The 20,829-nt window shown below is 33.6% G+C and overlaps 1 protein-coding gene across 6 annotated transcripts; it reads left to right on the plus strand.

Annotated features, from left to right (window-relative positions):
* The first annotated feature begins 809 nt into the window (after positions 1-809).
* On the plus strand, positions 810-18,990 carry LOC146538006 (fatty-acid amide hydrolase 2-like). 6 transcript variants are annotated; one of them, XM_085186559.1, is made up of 11 exons: positions 810-1,004; positions 1,353-1,380; positions 1,600-1,637; positions 10,377-10,548; positions 12,238-12,463; positions 12,726-12,943; positions 13,725-13,836; positions 14,196-14,374; positions 15,295-15,414; positions 15,949-16,050; positions 16,970-18,990. In XM_085186559.1, the coding sequence occupies exons 4-11, from the start codon at positions 10,378-10,380 to the stop codon at positions 17,402-17,404; spliced, it is 1,563 nt and encodes a 520-aa protein (XP_085042685.1). In that variant the 5' UTR covers positions 810-1,004; positions 1,353-1,380; positions 1,600-1,637; position 10,377; the 3' UTR covers positions 17,405-18,990. The 6 variants fall into 6 exon arrangements, with proteins under 6 accessions (XP_085042685.1, XP_085042683.1, XP_085042684.1 ...); XM_085186557.1 differs by having other exon boundaries at positions 1,353-1,376; XM_085186558.1 differs by having other exon boundaries at positions 1,353-1,376; positions 1,604-1,637.
* Positions 18,991-20,829: the final 1,839 nt, after the last annotated feature.

A 20,829-nucleotide genomic window follows, 5' to 3' on the forward strand; every position in this document is an offset into this window, starting at 1 on the left:
CATAAATACATACATAGTTACATACATTCATACATACACACACTTTATAAATTATGTTAACATATGGATACATACTAATAGTATAAAAACAAGGAAAAAAAAAGAAAAAAATTACACTTATCTTAAGTAAGTACGGTTAAAAAGATTTAAAGGGCTAGAAAGTGTTTTTTTAGACGTTTTTTAAAGGTAAGGAACGTTTTTGGATTCCTAACAATCAAGGGCAGGGCGTTCCATAAGCGACACGCAGTAATTGTAAATGAATCACTATAAAATGACGAGGAATGTTGTGGAATTTTTAGCACCAGACTATAGTCGGATCGCAGACGTCGAGGATGTGAGCGGCCCAAAAATTCAAATCGTTCCTTTAGGTACGGGGGATAAGTTGGATTGAACAGAATACAGTAAAGAAGATGAAGTATGTGAGTATTCCTACGAAGCCGGATAGGGAGCCACTTGAGCTTTTTTCGGAAGTCGGAAATGTGATCATATTTACGTAGACCAAATATGAATCGTATACACACATTTTGAAGACGCTCAAGCTTATTTAATTGCTCCTCTCTTAGATCAAGATAACAAAGATCAGCATAATCGAGAATCGGTAAGAGGAGAGTACTTGCTAATGCAATCTTGGTAGGTATAGGGAGAAAATTACGTAACCATTTACGAGATCCCAGTGACGCAAACATCTTTCTGCTCACCTCACATAGCTGTGAGTCCCAAGACATGTTTTGATCCAAGATGATCCAAGATTTCAATCGAATATTAATTATTATTTTTTTAATCTGTATGACAGTTCAGTGTCAAACGCCAATGTCACTGTTCAAGTTCAAGATATTTCGCGAACAGTCGTATTTGTTTTGATTTCCAGTAAAGACTGGACTAAGACCGCTAATATGAAGGATTGCAATAAAATTGCATTTTTATAAATTATAAGCGTTATTTTGTGCATTAGTGCATCATTGCGCAGCGTCCAACGACACCGGAGATAATCGATTTACCTTCAGGTTCGATGACCCTTTGATATTTTGCAATTCAGTTTCGCGTTATTGTGAACACCGACCGCTTGACTGTTTTGAAAATTAATTTTACCTGTAAATTTTACTTAGTGTAAAGTTTTTGTTTGAATTACTTAATAGCTTTTACTTGTTGTGTCGTAACAGTGCACCGATATATACTATTTTATAGTAACAGAGACACCTTCGGGAATAACGTAGTTATGTTTTTATATTTTAGCATTTGCAAATTGGTAATAGAATAATATTCATTTAGAAATTACATTTAGTAATCTAAATTTTATTTCTAAATAAATATTATTTTATATGAGTAGTAGGCTGTTTTAATTTTTTTTTCAGATATTGAAACCTACGCTAAAACACGTAAGTAAGTGAGAAATTTCTTTGTTTATTCTTATTAGACTTCATATTATTTTGATTATATAAATATATGTTTAGCACAATCCTTTAAAATAGTTTTCTTTCCGTTTTCGTAGTAATAGAATACTAAAATATAATTATTAATTTAATATTTTGCGCATTTTTATACATATTTTTTATATTTCAGTTTTGTTTATTTTTTATGATTTATATTCTCATTATTCAGACAGGATGGACTGCTGTATCATGGATCAACAGATATTCGTAAGTATTTTTTTTTATATTAAAGCCCAACAATACGTTCCACTGGTAAGTAATTATGCTTTGTTTTCTTTTATTTAATAAAGTAATATTTGTTATAAGACTTTATTAAGATGAGAAGCCCATTCTTGGCAATCACAACCGATTGTGATGAAATATTTAACATTTTCGTTTCCTCGCTCTGGTAATGAGACAGAGCGCGGCGTTTAGTTTCGACGAAGGACGAAGTCTCTCAATGAGAACGAAATGTCTTACTAGGTTTCCAGTTTCAAGCTGACTTTGTGTGGGATACTACTATCTTTTATTTATGACTTCTCCCAAACGAAAATAATTAAGAGTTGTGTACGAGGCAGATGTCACGTTCTAAGTGCTGAAGTATCTCTAATAGCAAGTTAAGGTTACAATTACAAGTAATCGATTAACTTGAACGATTTTTCGATAAAGGGACTATAATACAAAAAAGTTAATTTTATGTTATTGTTAAATATGAAACAAAAATAAATATGTACGTCGCTTAAATTTGTTATACACAAGCGGATTTAGGTATAATTAATTACAAATATCATAAAGATTCCTTCAAAATAAGCTCTTAATGTCCCGATAGGGTAAATATGGTTTATCTATACATTTCTTTGAAACGTAACTCCTTAAATAAAAATGTAATGAGAAGTTGGTTTGTCTTTGCTAGGGCCCGTATTTATGAACCGCTCTAAACTGTGAAATTGATCTTAAGATGTTGTTTTATGAGTGAAAACGGCGTCTCAAGACTGACTTCATAGTTCTGAACGTCGATTTCGAGAGTTGAGGGCGGTTAAGAAACCTTACAAAGCAGTCGAACAATTTTATAAGCTTCAAGTGAAATTCCGAAAGTTTCAAATAGATTCAAATAATTGCGAAGTTCGTTTCAGAGTACCCAAGTATTTAGAACATTTTGTCAATAAATATCTCACGAATAGATATTTGATTTATTTTTGAGTACAAAGTATTTTAGGCCCTGTTAAAGGGGTATGTTAATGCTCACCAAAATATTTCTTTAGTATGGAACAAACTCAGGGGCAAAATGGCATAAGTGGAATAAAATATTTAATATTTTCATTTCTCGTTGTGGTGACGAGGCTAATCGCGGAGTTGAGATCCACCACTCAACACGAACGGCCTCTAGATTTAATGTAAAGGAAGTATCTTAACTGTAGGTTCAGAGGTTCCTTTTTACTGCCATGCAGGAAGGAAAAGATGGAACAATATTTTTTTAATCTATACACTTACCTTAAGATTACTCAATTTCGTGTGTCACGCAAAATCAACTCATTTCTTTGATGAATATAAAAATGGATCGAATAATTTTTCAATGTTTTCTAATAGCATTCGCAAATGATAATAAACTATATTCATTTATTGAAGGGTTAAACATATAAGGGTATTCGCTTACTTATGTCTACCTATAAGAACTTTAAAAGCTATATAATTGTATTGTAATTACTTGAAGCGATAAGGCCGCTTTATTGTACGTGTTGTTCCGGTAATTAACAGAAATGTATATAATTTGTGTAAATTTTATATGCAATAAATTAAAATATATTATACTGTACGTTCGTATTAAAAACAATTAAAATTATTTGTAGCCGGTAAGGTACAATCACTTTTACATTGAAATAAAAATTTAAGGTATTCCGATATCCGATAGGCTGCACGGTGGTTAGTCTTTGCCGCGACATCAACAAGGCAGCTCGTTGTTTGTATCCGCCGCGAGCTGTCATCTTTAGCGCGCGTTTTATCGAGTACGGAAAATTTTTATAACATCTGTATTATACGGTGTTGGGAATATTTTCACTTTAAACCAGATATTTACAAAATTTTGAAGTAAGTTTAAAAATAATATTATAAAGTAGTATAGAATAAACCGACCCAGTGAGAGTCGGACTTGCGTGTGGATAGGTCCGTACCATTAACTATAAATACAGCAAAATCATGATTGTCTGCTTATGGGAGTCCCTTTAAGTTTTTATTTATTATTTTTCAAACTGTAATCTGTAAATTTTAAACCAATGGCTATCACGGTTCATGGTTCATTTCCAGGCTGGTGACAGACAGCAGACCAACAACGGAGTCTTAGTAATAGTTCCGTTTTACTTTTTGAGTAGAGAACTCTAAAAATTGTGGAATCGATTCCTTTACCAGATATTTATTTTAGATATTACAGGAACCATTACGTGTTGAGTAGCGGACTCATGCCACCTGAATTCAGCGGAAAGTGGGGAACGGAGTGTCTCAACACTAGGTTGCCTCTGCCTACCCTGCTGTGTGTGGGATACAGCGTGAAGCTGATAAAAAGAGAACGAAAAACTATATTTAGATTCTTTGTTTTCTTTTGTATTGTTTATATAGTTAAATTTTATGATTCAACAAGATATACTTATCTAGTTCTATAAATGTAAGAAATAAAAAAATAAAATCGAAAATCAAATAAAAGCGATGTAATAAAAAATAAAGTATATTTTTATGCTTTAATTTTTTTCTATAAATGTCAATAGCCCTCATTACTGTAGAAGAATCAACAATATTAAAATTATACTCAATGTAATGCATATTCAGTATTCTTTTATTCAACAATTTCATATATTGTACGTATAGGATGATATCGCGAAGGTCGTGATCGTAGGTAAGGCTTCCAGCCGGTTTATATGTAAACATATAAAGTAAAATAAGCCTTCAGGTTATATACTATTATACTAGAATTCTATTTACATTATACTAGAATCTATAAAGACAATATAAATGCATTACTGCGTTTTCACGTGCTTCTCTTCTTTACTTCACTTTTTTGCTGAATAGGATAGAGATAAATGAGTAACTTATGAACTTAGTCACAATGGCTTCAGTAATGAAAAATATCTGTTGCTAACACAAGTTATCTACAATTTTCGTAAAGTGTTCCCCACAGCTCTTGGACGGTTTCCAAGAGGTGTGAGCGGGTTCAAATCCTTATGTTAAAATTTTTATGTGTTCTTTAAAAATAATTAGCATGCGTCATTTCTCAAAATCAGACTAAGCGTGGTGAATGGAAGGATCAAGCTAGATATCACTGAATGCTCTGTACCTATCCTTAATTTGAGGGAGGAAAAATAATTCATATTTGCTACCACCCCTTCAACCCTCGGGTTGATTTATTATTATAGCACTCGCATGTAATCTTGTTAATTAAAAGCAAAATAGGTACTAAATGTTAATGCTCTCGTCGACGTCGGCCAAAGTGTACCTACATGCGTACATATTACACGTTATATAGACGATTTGCTGTGTATATTTGTTGTTTAAAGTAATATGTAATATTTGTAAATAATATAAAAAAATATTTATTTATTGATTCATCCCTATTGATTAAGAAAGTTGAATGTATTTAGATAATTGACTGTAAAACTTAATGGATGGCTATATCCTAATATGTATCTCACGCTTTTACAGCTACGGCATTTGTAGCACTAATAAGATTTCTTTTTTTTTATTTATTTTCATATATCTGCCCAGAGAGAACAACCAGATGCTAATATTGTACCTACTTTAAATCTATTTTTTTAGCTTTACGCTGTATCTCGTACATAGCAGGGTACATAGAGGGAACCTAGCGTTAAAACATTCTATTCCTTATTTTCCGCCGAATTCTTCTTATTATTTAAACACACGACACTATGTCGAAATAAAAACCTAAAAACCGATAATTCTACAGATTGATATCAATGTTCGATTAACAATAAAACTTGATCCCCTTGATATTCCTTTCTTTTTTTAAAGTAAAAAGTAATTGTATCTCGCAACTGCTTGTGCGATGACAATTTACTTTCAGATATTTGTTTTATTAAATTTAGTTTGAAGTTCACATTAGGAATTAGAGGGACAGAGGGACCACCGTTGATTTTACAGTGACAACGTGTCACTCTAAAACCAACGGTGGCGTGTTTGATCCTCACGGAAGTATTATTTTCTCAACCTGGTAAGATCAAGCTCAGTTTCGCCATTCAACCTCTTAAATTGAAGTGGTAATGCGAAGAACGGAGTGTCTCACCACCTACCCTGTCACCTAACAATAAACGGGTTAAAGCGTGAAGCTGAAACAAAAAGCATGGTATAAAAATAAAAAAAATATTTAATATACTTTTGAATACAATATGTAGTTACATATATATAACATTGCAATATGGCAGCCATACAATATGCAATCATCTCCCAATAAACGTAGCGAGAGCAAGTGTAGCGTAGAGAAAACTGCCTTTGATGTAAAGCGTACTTTAAAAGCACACTTAAGATACACTTACTGTGTCATTTTGTATTTTTGATGGATGAAACAAAATATTTGGTGGCTAATTTACTCTTTAAAAATATCCATAATTATATAATAAGCAATTAAGGTTCCTTGATCGTAACTTTTTTAATATATAGGTTATAATTTATGTACATAGTCGTATTTTGTATAATTTCTCTATAATAAAATAGTAAGGTTAAACAGGCGAAGCCGCGTTTAGGTCACTAGCACGTTAATAAAATGCTGTTCGTTAATTTTATAAGCTCACAGGTAGTGTAGTGTTAGGTTTAATTAATCCGTTTTATTAGATGAAGCGATTAACTATTATTAGCTTGCGCTTTCTTAGAGCGGAGAAAATATTTGCCTTTTTAATTCATTGTTTTTATATTTTTAGATGTTAATTTTATATTATGTCTATGATGCACATATAAGTAATATAGTTTTTTCATATATTCTGGCATCAACAACGAATTGCTACTAAATGAACAGAGACAAAGGTAGCTGTCAAAAATTAAATAGGTGATATTTTTCGAGGACCTTTCACTTTTAAAAGAGCTTAAAATTATAAAACTTTGCCAATTATAACCTTTTCCTATTTTGGAAACCACAACACAGGCAAAAAGGATTTGTATTTCATTTATGCTGACTTTAACAGTTGTGAAACAGAACTCCTACTTTGGGATTGTTAGGAAGTTAGGAAAACGGTTGCTTCTATAAATTGCAACTCTGTAGAGCAACTTTCCATATAATATATTGCACAATAAATGTACATACATTGCATGTCTAGGACAATTTGATGGGTCAAATGATAGTCAGATTTGAAATAGTAGGTATACAAATAACCTTCTAAGTACCTAGTTTTATTCGTTTACGGCTTCGTTGATATAAGTTGTTATTTGATAAGAATGTTGAGTTCCGCTACTCAAGAGGCAACTCCTTCAGAATCCGGTGTAAAGTGGGGAACGGAAGTGTTTTTATGGGAACGGAATGTCTAAACACTGGGTTCCCTCTACCTATGGTAACCAGAGGCTGTATGCGGAATAAAGTGCGTGAAGGAATAAAACCCACATATTTGACAAATTTTGATAAATGATTCCACTACTCAGCAGTATCTATCTAAGCGGATAACAATAAATTTAAGCGGGCGAAGCCGCGTGTCGATCGCTAGTGTAATAATATGCCTAATCTATTTCAAATATTCCATTAATCTGAATCTGCGATTGTTTATTAGATTATGTTTTGATCTAAGATAGAATTTAATAACAACTGTAAACTAAGTTAGACACAAAAGTTTAGTCAGCTCGTGTCTAAGTTTGTAACTTATAGTTTAATAACAAAATATTGACGTTTAAATTATAACCTATTAAATTCTATATAGCTATTTAAATTAAATTTATTTTTAAAATATATAGGAACTCTTAACAGTAGAATTTTTGTTTTCCACCGTACTTATTTATATATATAAAAGGACTTGTCCTCACTGACTGAGGTAAGACGCACGCACAGCCGTAACCGCTGATGGTAGAAACGTAAAATTTGGACAAAAGTTTACTTTCGTAATCTGGACATCCACTAAGAAGGGATTTTGAAAAATTTTTACCCTAAAGGGGTGAAATAGAGGTTCAAAGTTTATGGAAAAAAAATTAAATCGGCACCGATTTTTATAAAATTTGAAATTTAGATTTTTAAAAGTATTTAATTGAACACGTGTTTAATCGTTTTCTAGAATTCTCCCCTTAAGGGGGCAAATAAGGGGTTGAAAGTTTGTATAGATTTTTTTTTAAATCGGCACCAATTTTTAAAAAAATTTAAATTCTGACTCTTAAAAGTATTTAATTGAACACATGTTTCATGGTTTTCTAGAATTCTTCCCCTAAGGATGCAAATAAGGGGTTAAAAGTTTGTATGGAAAAATCTTTAAATCGCCACTGATTTTTATAAAATTTAAAATTTAGACTCTTAAAAATATTTCATTGAACACATGTATTGTGGTTTATTAGAATTCACCCCTAATTACGCAAGCGAAGCTGCGCGCGTCCGCTAGTCTATATATATAAAAGGACTTGTCCTCACTGACTGAGGTAAGACGCACGCACAGACGTAACCGCTGATTGTAGAAACGTGCAATTTGGACAGATGTTTACTTTCGTAATCTGGGCATCCACTAAGAAGGGATTTTGAAAAATGCTAACCCTAAAGGGGTGAAATAGGGGTTGAAAGTTTGTATGGAAAAAAAATTAAATCGGCACCGATTTTTATAGAATTGTAAATTCAGACTCTTAAAAATATTTCATTGAACACGTGTTTCACGATTTTTTAGAATTTACCCCCTAAGGGTGCCAATAAGGATTTAAAAGTTTATATGGAAAAATCTTTAAATCGCCACCGATTTTTATAAAATTTTAAATTTAGACGCTCGAAAATATTTCATTGAATACATGTTTCGTGGTTTATTTTGATTCATCCATTAGGGGTGAAAATAAGGGGTTGAAAGTTTGTATGGAAAAATTCTTAAATCGCCACCGTTTTTTATAAAAATTGAAACTTAGACTCTTAAAAATATTACATCGAACACATGTTTCATGGTTTATTATAATTCACTCCTAAATAAGCAAGCGAAGCTGCGCGCGTCCGCTAGTATGCTTATATTCTTTACGGTTTGTGTAATACAGAACTGTTATATGTAATCGATTTTAACTATATGTACATGTTACATGACATCCTCCAAATGAAATCATTCAAAAAGAGAAATATTTGTAATATTAAATAAATAACCGAATATCACATGTAAGGATAGTAAAAATCAATATTCGACCAATTTACGATGCTATAACAGCCGATAGCGGGAAACACCGAAGTGCCCATAACTCTTTTAATAAATGGAACATTATAAAGGTGGCTGAACTGTTGTCTACGATGATTAATGTTAAATCGATATCTTTTGCGCAGTTACTATAATTGTTGATCTAATAAGAATTTAGTTTGTTGTACATAGGAGTAGAAAACTTCTAGTCTTAATCTTTTTACACGTTTATAAAAACAAAGTACAAGTTATTAAATTACACGCAATGCCTTAAGAATTCGGTGAAAGGTGGGGAACGATAGTGTCTTAATGGGAAGTGAGTGTCTCAACACTCGGTTACAAGGTTCACTCTGCCTAAGTAGGCACTTGGCAGAGTGAACCCTGCTATGTGCGGAATACAGCATGGGATAAAATTTTATAAACGTTGCTTTCGGCCGAAAATAGAAAATAGTAATCTTGCCCAATTAATAAAGTGAAAAGTAAAAGGGTTATGTAAATTACTAGTAGGTACAGTCACACGTTGCACGGAGCCACTCTTTAGGGTAATTTCAGTATTAAGGCCTCTCCACACGTACTCAGTGCGTCGTGTAGCCTTCTCTCTGAGTTACATTGTTACTTGACAGAATTTTAATTTCTCAACTAAATGTAAGCTCGTAAATATTACTTGTTTTTTTATAATTATTACATAACGCATATAGCAAGGCAGGTAGAGAGAACCTAGTGTTAAGACCGACAACATGCCGTTCCTAACTTTCCGACGTATTATTGAGATATTGAGTGTCGAGTAGTGGAACCCAACGCAGTCCTTTATCTTCTTACTATAGCGAGGAAATAAAAATCTTTTTTAAAATTCTCTATCCTGAGTAAGAATCGAACCCATAACCGTCGCGTTTACAGCCACACGCTGAGCCATTGCACCACGACGACCTCTAATTACTATTTAATAGATATTAAATAGTTCAAATAATATACCTAGGTATCTAAATGACAATAATTATTACAATTTGAAAGCCGATACGGCGGTAATGTTATAGTATTTAAAGATAAATCAAGTAAGTTCAACAAAATTATTGAAAGTTGCCTCATTTCTTATTTGTCGTTCAATCTTGTTTGTTATTGACTTTGTTCACGTAAACAGTAAACTTGATTGAGGTTTGTTCTGCGCTCCATTAGCTCCGTTGTTTCTGACGTTGCCATATTACCTACCTACTTTTGAAATAGCAATTTTCATTTTTATTATATAACATAACTAATTTTTAATATTTATTTTTATTATTTTACGTAAAATAGAATATACTATTTTCACAAGTATTTTGTCATAAATTCACTCGTCTGTCGCTTATTATTTTTTTAACAAGAAAAAAGGTGCAATGGTCATGAGTTAAGACACTTTGTGCTCTATTTTCATCAATTTTACAATTGTGTTGGCTAGTGTAAACCAAAGTCTTACTTTGTATTACATCAGAAACAACTAAAACTATTTTTTTTGTTTGTTTCAACATTACAGAAGCTTGGTCCGTACCCTTTATTTTGTAAAACTAATTTATAACGTCCAGTTGTTCACTATATTGACGATAAGTTTAAATATCTGTTTATCAATACATAATAATAAAATTTTAATAAATACATTTTCTGGTTTTAGAATGGAGGTAGGAGTGTGGATAATAGGCATTTGCCTTCGGATACTGAATTTCATATTAACACCGATCTTCTGGCTGCGCTCGTTACAGAACAATCAGAAAGTACCGCCGCTAACGGACAAGTTTCTACTGCAAAGCGCTACAGACATCGTCAAATGTATAAAAGATGGCCAAGTAAGTACTTTTGGATTAGGTAACTGTAAATATATTTTTTTGAAATTTATTCCTAGAATCCTATTGATCATCATATTTTTTTTTATTTCTTTAACTTTTAATGTTCGTTTCGTTCGTCCGTTTCCAGCTCTTCTATTTTAGCTAATGTTGTTCTATTAAAGAGTGAGATAAATAAAATAACTCCATTCTCTACTCTCCGTCTATTTACCTTCCCACTTAGCACTTTCAATTAAGTTCTTCTCATTTTTTTTACATTATGTTTGACTTAGGTAAATATCATAACGTTTTACTTAAGAACAATTAATTAATCCCATATAAAAATGTTAAATAATATCTAGGCCATACATACATGCATATGACATTTAGTAAAAGAAAAAAATATTTTCTGATATAATAAAATTACTGTATCAATAACCTTGGGTTGGACTCAGAGTCAAAGTTTGTATATTGTATTAATAGTTCGAAATTCTGGAATTTGGGGAAGTTATATTCCTCCAAGACCTAAACGTCCAAAGTATTTAGTCTCATCGAATTATCGCCCGATCAAGTTATGAGAGCGAAGGAATAGTATACGCTTATATCATATCACATACAAGCTATACTGTAAATTAGGTCTTTTATAATAAATGATTAGTTTACTTGGGAATAGCTGCCGTGCTTGTAACTAAGTAATTATGCAAGAAAAATATGTGGTTATTGCTTCTAAATTAGACGCCTTATCCTGTAAATAATTTATGTAAGCAGTTTCTGCTTTAATGAAAGAGGCAGCTCTTATTATGTCACTACTTATAGAAATTTACTATTTATAAACCTAGCTAAGAAAAGCTTTTAGCAAAATCTCAGCATAATTTTGATTTTGTTCCCGAAAAGGCTGTTCCTGTAGACTATATTGGCCAGGATGTAAAACTTGTGAATTAAAATCCCACGAGGAGGTTTTATATTATTTTTGTTTCTCTTGTGTGATTAAACCAGAAGTGGTTATTATTGTCTCTCGAGATGCAAAGGCATATATGGTAAGAAATGGAGGACAACATGATATTATATCAATCATGTTTGCCTAAGCTTTTTCATCAGTGAATGTAAAAAAATCAGCTTCACGGCGTATCCCGCACACAACAGGGTACGCACAGGGAACCTAATGTTAAGACACTCTGTTCTCCACTTATCGCCCAATGAACATTTTGATACAAAACACCTTAACCTTTTCTTTCTTTTGTAAAATATTATAATCCATTAATGACACGTTGCCGTGATTTAAGCCTAAGTTGTTATCAATAAAGCTTATGTGTATTCTAAGCTTTACCATTAGTACGCTACAGGCTTACAGAACAAGATATTGGCAACCGTCGCACACTGCGCCCGCCGCGCGCCGCAACCAACATTACCATACTGCTGCACACGAATAAATGATTTTAATTGTTTTGATTCACCGTTATCTTCATTTTGTCCTGAGTATTGTAGATGTAGATATGACATTATTGTACAAAATAATACATTGTTGATTCTGATATATATAAGTAAAGATTTGTGGTCTCAAATGTTTCGATATCTCATTTAGGAACTTTTGGTAACTAACAACTTGCTGATTGTACACAACGATGCAATAAAACTACTAGGTATCGAAGGAAATACATTTAAAGTTTCATTCCTTTCGTTTGTAACTATTTCCTGAAAATATATATTTTTTAGATAACAAGTGAAGAAGTAATATCACGCTACATATCACGGATACAAGAAGTAAACCCCTATATAAACGCAGTGGTTGACGAACGCTACCGTGCGGCGTTAGATGATGCGAGGGAGGTCGACAGAATGATCTCTGAAGCGAGGGTCAATGGGGAAATCGAAAAGTTGTTTAGTGAGAAACCGCTATTGGGAATACCTTTTACTGTGAAAGAGAGTTGTTCTTTGGCTGGTGAGTTTATTGTATAATGCAATATTTATTACTCATTGTGAAATCTCATTTATAATTGCAGGCCAGTGTGACTGTGAGCGCAACAGGTTGTGGGTTCGATTTCCAAATGAAATAATCATTATTTTCATTTCTTCGCTCTGGTGTTGAGGCTAGGCGCGGCGTTGAGTTACGACTGGCCTCAAACAAGTAGTAGGCAGATATTGTATATTATTTTTGCGTACGTAAGCTACGAAACTAAAAAATACTACTTTTTTTCAACCAGGGCTATCAAATGCTGTAGGATGTTTAGAATACGCGGGACGAAGGGCCACAGAGGATGGTGAGGCAGTAAAACTAGTAAAACAAGCAGGAGCTATCCCGCTGCTAGTGTCGAATACACCAGAGCTATGCCTTGGATGGGAAACTACCAACTTATTGAGGGGCACTACGAATAATCCGTATTGTCTTACTAAGACACCTGGTGGATCGTCGGGTGGCGAGGTATGTATATATCTAAGTATACTTCTACACTAATATAAATCTGAATAGTTTTGTTGAACGCACTAATCTAGGAAACGATTGAATACTAATTAGTAAATAATAGAGGAAGACTGTTGGCTATATTGAATCGCTTATTCGCGGGCGGGCGCAATAGTTGAAAGATGTGTGGATATATTATAGAAAAATATGATATCGCCCCACAGTTGGAAATACCTCTGTCTTACTTGGAATGGAGTATTCTAACAGTGGGTTCCATCTGTCTACCCAGCTATAAGCAGGATACAACGTAGTCATGGCTTAATGCCATATATATTTTTTATTCTTTATATCTTTAATATATCACATATTAATAGAACCTTTTAACTGTTAGTTTTACTGCGTTTAAAATAATTAAAATAATACACTACATTATCCGTACCTGTATATGTACCTACGTCCTTTGTGGCGAGGACAATAAAAATTAATAAACAACGATCCAGTCAAGGTTAGGAAATGATACATGTATATAAATAATCTTAATGTTATTTTAGGGTACGAATATAGCTAGAATACTTAAGCATTCTATTTATATCGTTTTCTTTATTTAGAATTGGACACGTCTTTAAATACAAAAATGTTGATTTTTTTCGCCTTACTTCGAAAAATCATATAAAAACCTCAAATAAGTAATTACTTTGAAAAAATAAGTATTCCTATGCATCTAATGACATTTTGGTAATTTAAATTTCTCTCCTATGAGATGTAAAAAGTAAACAATTAAACAAAGTAATTTCCTCTCCAGGCAGCTCTACTAGCGTGCGGTGCGTCGCCATTTTCCGTGGCGTCGGACATCGCGGGCTCTATTCGCATCCCCGCAGCCTTCTGCGGCGTCTACGGACACAAACCCACACCGGGTAGGTATCGTTGCTCATAATATGATGGCTATAAGTTCAAATTTTATTTTACAATTAAATTATAATTAATTATTGTAGTTAGTGATTTTCAAGTATTGTAATTAGTGATTTTCATTAAATTAATTATATTTATGACTGCTTTAACTGAAAGTGGAAACTAAATACATAATTCATAATTTGATCTCTTTACCAACTTGAAAATAAATATAAAATAAAGTATTCTTCCGTTTTGAGACGTTGTTGTGATAGATATGTAGCTGGACAGAGCTAGCAGATAATACATAATATATTATCAGATTGCCGAAGTACTGTACTGTACTGTATACAAATCTCAATTATAAGATCGATATTTCCGGCAGGTATAATCCCAATCGCGGGCCACATCCCCACGCTGGCGGACGAGAACTACCCGCGCCTGCTGACGGTGGGCCCCATGGCGCGCCACGCCTCCGACCTGGCGCCGCTGCTGCGCGCCATGGCGGGGCCCGCCGCCCACCACCTACGCCTCGACGAGCCCGTCGATATATCGCAACTCAAGGTGTGTACGCAGAGTGAACATTGCGTGTTGACTGGCGGAGTTCGTCGCCGCCCTTTGCCTCGACACCAGAGCGAACAAATAAAAATATAAATTTAAATTAATATTTTCATTTCTTCAAGTGGGGATCGAACCGATAACCAGTGGCGTTTAGTGGTTTCCTATCTTAAGAATGGTATTTTGATACACTTGTGTCGATATTTTGATACTTGTTTCACAAATATATGGCTGTCACTGCTCCATAGCTAACACATGCCCCCGGTTGAAGTCTGTTAACCAATTGGGCAACTTCTTTAGCGTTCAGTATAAATATGGTCATTTTGCTTGTCATTATAAAAATGTTCTCATCCATAAACAATTTTTTGCGACCGCCCCTTGCGTAAGTAGTTGTTTTGATTTTTACCACCCTATTCCTTTTTAAAATATCCTTTAAGAAAAGACCAGTGTTTCTCTTATAGGCTGCAAATCCTAAGTCATCTTTTAAAATACGCGTCATGATTCTAGGTGCTATCTTCAGCTCCCTAGATATTTTTTTTCGCTTTCGGACAGGTTTTCCTTTACTGCTTTGATCACCTTTTTGGTACGAATACTAGGTGGACGGCCAGACTTTTTTCTGTCACAAACAGAGGGGATTTTACCTATCAATAGTCCGATACACAGACGTATAGAGGATCTTAAAAGTTGTATTTGGCTCTATACCTACTTTATGTAATGCGATTCGGTTCTCTTTATCACCCCACTGCATTTTTATATCTCAAATATTTTACAATATTAATATTGGCGTGAAAACAATAAAACACAATGAACAATCATATGAAATAAATGACTGATTCCAAATTCAAAAGTAATATTTTGTTTATATTTAATTTCAACAATATTAATAGCCAGACCAAGTATCGAGTAAAATAAAACATTCTTTACAGGTTTTCTATCTAACCGAGGCGTCATCATCACCAGCTTTACTACGAGTGCACGCGGGAGTACAGGCCGCAGTGATCGCCGCCGCGAAACACCTCGAACGACAGGGTGCTGAACTGCAAGAGGTACTATTTGATTCTAATTTACGGCCGAAACGGTGAGAATGAAGAAGAACGTGCTCAACTGGTTTGGGCACGTCAAACGGATGAGTGATGAAAGAATGGCAAAAAAGATTTATGATGGAAAAGTGAGTGTTAAGAGAGATAGGGTTTATTACAGGGATTAGAACCTTGGGTGACCTTCGAAAACAGTATCAAAAATACTGGAGGAAGGTCAGGTAAAAAGCATGACCACCACCCGGAAGACTGTTCTCAGAGAGAACCGCACTAGGGAAATATTACGCAAGCTCCAGGAGCTTTGACTATAAATATTGTATGTGGTGGTGGTGGTCACATATGAGCTTAGTAACTTAAAGTTATAGCATTTGTTGTAATCAAAAGGATTTAAATAAAAAACGAAATACCTAATAAATAAATAAATAACGAAAAAGGAAATAAATAAAAAACTAATAAAAAATCTCATATGATCAAGGTAACCTGTAAAATTGAGAATCTGAAGATATTAAAAAATCTAAAGACATGAAAATTTTAAAATTTCAGGATAAATTCGAAGAATTAGAAGACTCAGTGGAGATGTCAGTTTCGGTGTTTTTTTCTATGAAAGATATTCCAAACATGTTACAAGATCCAGCTAATCCTAAGGTAATTTAATTTTATAAAGATATGAAACATGTGCTTTACTAATTTTAATTGTCATCTTTGTATTGGTAAACGCGTGAAATATATAAATTTCATGTGTTATGAACTGTTCTCATAGATACCTAAACTAATCTATACTAATCTATATCTATATATATTTTTAGTGGTATGTGTAATTGTTAGTTGTAATAATTCCAAATCTTAGTTTACATTTCTAATTTTGTTAGTAATGTTAGTAATACTTATATAACATTAATTACTTAAAGTTAACTAGTTAGTAGTGCTAGTATTATTTGATTTGGACCCCTCTTAGGGTGTAGGCCTCCTCCAGCTTGTTCCATTCAACTCTGTTCTGAGCCTTCTTTAGCCATTCTTCTCCCGCTACCCCAGTTATATCATCTGACCATCTTTTGTTGGGTGGGCCAACTTTGCCTTTTCCTATGGGTCCTTTCCATTTAGTTACTAGTAGAGTCCACCTGTTATCTTTAACGCGAGCTATGTGACCGGCCCATGGCCATTTCAGTCTGAGAGCCTGGGTGAAGGCGTCTTTTCGTTCTTTTCGTTTGTTATTTTGGCGTCACGTGGCTGATGCTTTCAAATGCTTTGTTACAACAAATCACAATATATGTCAATAAGGGCCACATACAGAGGTCTATTGAACTCTCTGTATTTCTGTGAATAAATGAATGTGGTCAGTTGTGCTGAAAACTGCTCGAAATCCAGCTTGTTCTCTTGGTGGAATAGTATTTGATACTCTTTTTAGTAGTATGGCAGAAGAGACTTTGTAGATACTTGCTAGTAGACTAATTGGCCTGTAATTTCCTATGACTAATGGGTTCTACTGACTGGGTGTCCAGTGACTGGGTATTATAAAAACAAATTAATAATAAATTAAAAATAAGCTTTATACTGTATCCCGCAGCACGAGCGCAGCCTGGTGGTGGAGGCGGCCAAGCTGGCGTGCGGCGGCGGCTCGCGCTCCCTGCAGGCCCTCGGCTTCGCGCTGCTGGCGCGCCGCCCGCTGTGCCTGGGCACCGCCGAGCGCGCGCACTACCGCGCCGCTGCCGCCGCCCTGCGCACGCGCCTCCAAGCCGCCCTCGGTCCCCGCGGCGTGCTGCTCGCGCCCGCGCATGCTACTCCCGCGCACGCGCACGGCGCCGTGTTTGCGCGCGCTTCCGGCGTGGCCTACGCCATGCTCTACAACGTGCTGGGCCTGCCCGCCGCCGCCGTGCCTGCAGGGCGCGCCGGCCGCCTGCCGCTGGCCGTGCAGGTGGTGGCAGCGCCGCACCAGGACCGCCTGTGTCTGGCAGTGGCGCGTGAACTGGAGACGCACTTCGGGGGCTGGCAGCCGGTGTGAATTAAGTTATCTATCCTTTTTATATGTATCGAATACCGAAATGTATTTGTATTTGAATGTTAAATTATGTAGGTATACCTAATATTTATATTAATTTAAGTATTAGTTATAATAACCAAATATTTCATAAAATATACTAAAAACCAGCCAAGTGCAAGTCAGACTCGTGCACAAAGAGTTTTATATCATTATCTATAAAAACGGCCGAAAAATACCATATTTGTTGTAGGGGTGGATACCCTTTACTTATATATTTGTTTTATTTTAAATTTATTATTTATTTTTAAAACAAATATAAAACTAAATATTATGTCAATATAATAGGTTGGAACCCTTTTACCCTTTCAGTATGGAAGCCTAAAAATGTAAAATAACCAAATATTTAATAAAATAAACTAAAAAACGTAACATAAATTAAGCTTGTACCTATAACTTATAAAAAAGTTATATGCAACTTTTAGTTATTTTCATTTGATCATGCTGGCGAAACGGTACGTAAAAAAGTATAATTGAAATACTTTTATTTTGTAAGAAAACTGAAATATTTAAAGAAATTAAATTGATTTAAATGAAAGCATCTTCAAATAATCATCAACTACCTATACCCTATTCACGAACGTATGAAATAAAAAATAGACAAATCAAAAAAAGGTTATTTTATAGGTCACGATTGGTGAAACAAACATCCATCTTCACAAACATTGACATTTATAATATTAGTAGGACTAGCCTGCTTTGTAATGTAAATTAGAACTAAGCAAATACAATTGGTGTTATAACATATGTCTATTGTTTAAATGTAACTAATAATATTAAGCACTAAAAATCTTTAAAAATGTTTTTAAAAAAAACTTGAGTATAATATATAATCTACATATAAACAAGATATAAACAATTCCTTATTTTAAATGGCATAATTATATGAATAAGTATGTTTTAATAATTGTGTTTTAAGATTTATGTGCATTACATATTATAATTTTTTTTAGGTTCATGCTGCATCCCACATAACTATAGCAAGGTAGGCAGAGGGAACCTAGTGTTAAGAAACTCTATTCCACATGCATGCAACCTCCGATTACCAGAAATTGCGGAAACGCAATGTCAGGCTCTGTCTTCTCCAGACCTAAAGGGAGATAAAAATAATATCCTCTCAAGTGGAGATGCCCCCACAATTGTCACGTTTACTGTGACGCCTCAATTTTAAATGTTAGGATTTAATGTGGTATGTATGTATATTTACACTACCCATTCTTTTTCCTCATATACACGTTTTTAACACAAAGTTTGTCTAATTGAAATTAATGATTAGAAATAAGGACCTCCCTTTGTGCATTGTGTTTTTTTTAAATTATTTTCATATAGTTTAAAAGTAAATGATGTGCAATGAAATGTAAATAAATAAATAAATGACTGTACATATTCTTCTTAGTGTTATTGTTTAAGACTTTTATAATGGAATATAATATTTTTGACTCTTCAATCTGAATGTGCTGTGAAATATATACTAATTGTTTTGAAACATATTTGTAATACATGTTCTTTAAACTGAAATTTACTTGTGAATAAAGATCTTTTAATTTCGATTTTGTTTCTTTATTTCTTTTCATATCGCGGCATTTTAATTTTGAAATTTGCGTAAAATAACGATTGTAAAGTAATTGAATTTAGAAATAGAAAACTAAATATAAAAAAATTACACAAATGCATATTTAGTACTCCTAATTCTTTTTCGCCAAATCCCCCATTAAAAATAATTATTTGTTAAAGATAAATATATATATATATATATATTTTTCTAACTAATATCAATATTAAGTCGACTGAACTGGAGATCAGGCCAGCACAAGGGCATAAGCGTGTGACTCAACGTTACAGGTCGTGGGTTCCATTCCCACACGAGGAAATGAAATACTTAATATTTTCATTTCTTCGTTTTGGTGTTGAGACAAAGCGCGCTATTTAGTTCCGCCACACTCAACACGCAATTCGGCGGAAAATTGGGGAGCGCAATCTGCGCACTGTCTTAACACTAGGGTCCCTCTGCTTACCCTGCTACACGCGGGATACAAGGTAAAACTGAAAGAAAAATCCATATTTAAATACCCATGACTTTAATATTTAATTGAAATAAGATTTCATGAACACTTACCGTTATACCACTAACGCGACAGGAATGTAAAGTTACAGAAAACTTCAGCAAATTGTGTACACATTACAATCAAATACTATAATAAACATAAGTCACAAACTTTAACATTGTTAGCTTATTTACTTTCTTTAATATTGAATTGTGTAAACGTAAACCAACCCAATAGAAGATAAAATACATCATAATTTCAAAATTGGCGGCAAAACTAAAATGTCTTTGATTTACGCATTCGTTCCATTTTGCACGTAGTAATCGATTTTAAATCGATACGAATCGAACATTTCATAAATAAATTTTAAAACTCACATAAATATGTCCATATTTTTTTAATTTAATTTAACCTCATTTCTTTGAAATTGTCCAAACAAAAAATTACATGTTTATTTCATACTAGCGGATGCGCGCAGCTTCGCTTGCGTATATAGAGGTGAATTCTAATAAACCATGAAACATGTGTTCAATGAAATATTTTTAAGAGTCTAAATTTCAAATTTTATAAAAATCGGTGGTTATTTGAAGATTTTTCCATACAAAATTTCAACCCCTTATTTACACCCCTAGGGGATGAATTTAAATAAACCACGAAACATCTGTTCAATGGTATATTTTTAAGAGTCTAAGTTTAAAATTTTATAAAAATCGGTGGCAATTTAAAGATTTTTCCATACAAACTTTCAACCCCTTATTTGCACCCCTAGAGAATGAATTAAAATAAACCACAAAACATATGTTCAATGAAATATTTTTAAGAGTCTAAGTTTCGATTTTTATAAAAATAGGTGGCGATTTAAAGATTTTTCCATACAAATTTTCAACCCCATATTGGCACCCTTAGGAGGAGAATTTTAGAAAACGATGAAACACGTATTCAGTTAAATACTTTCAAAAATCTAAATTTCAAATTTTATAATAATCGGTGCCGATTTAATTTTTTTTCCATACAAACTTTCCACCCCTATTTCACCCCTTTAGGGTTATAATTTTACAAAATCCCTTCTTAGTGGATGTCCAGATTCCGAAAGTAAACATCTGTCTAAATATCACATTTCTACGCACAGCGGTTACGGCTGTGCGTGCGTCTTACCTCAGTCAGTGAGGACAAGTCCTTTTATATATATAGATAAACTATTTGTCTATCATTAAAAAGAATCATCAGAATTAAAAATAAAGAATGTAAAAAAAAAAATATTTTCGCTAGTTAAATTATAATAAAAACTTAATAAATTATAAATCGATGTGATAACACGTTGATTAGAATGTGTAATGAAAAAAT

Source organism: Heliconius melpomene, chromosome 6 (genome assembly GCF_056956725.1).
Source record: "Heliconius melpomene rosina isolate 202511_hmr_F chromosome 6, ASM5695672v1, whole genome shotgun sequence".
Taxonomy (NCBI): domain Eukaryota; kingdom Metazoa; phylum Arthropoda; class Insecta; order Lepidoptera; family Nymphalidae; genus Heliconius; species Heliconius melpomene.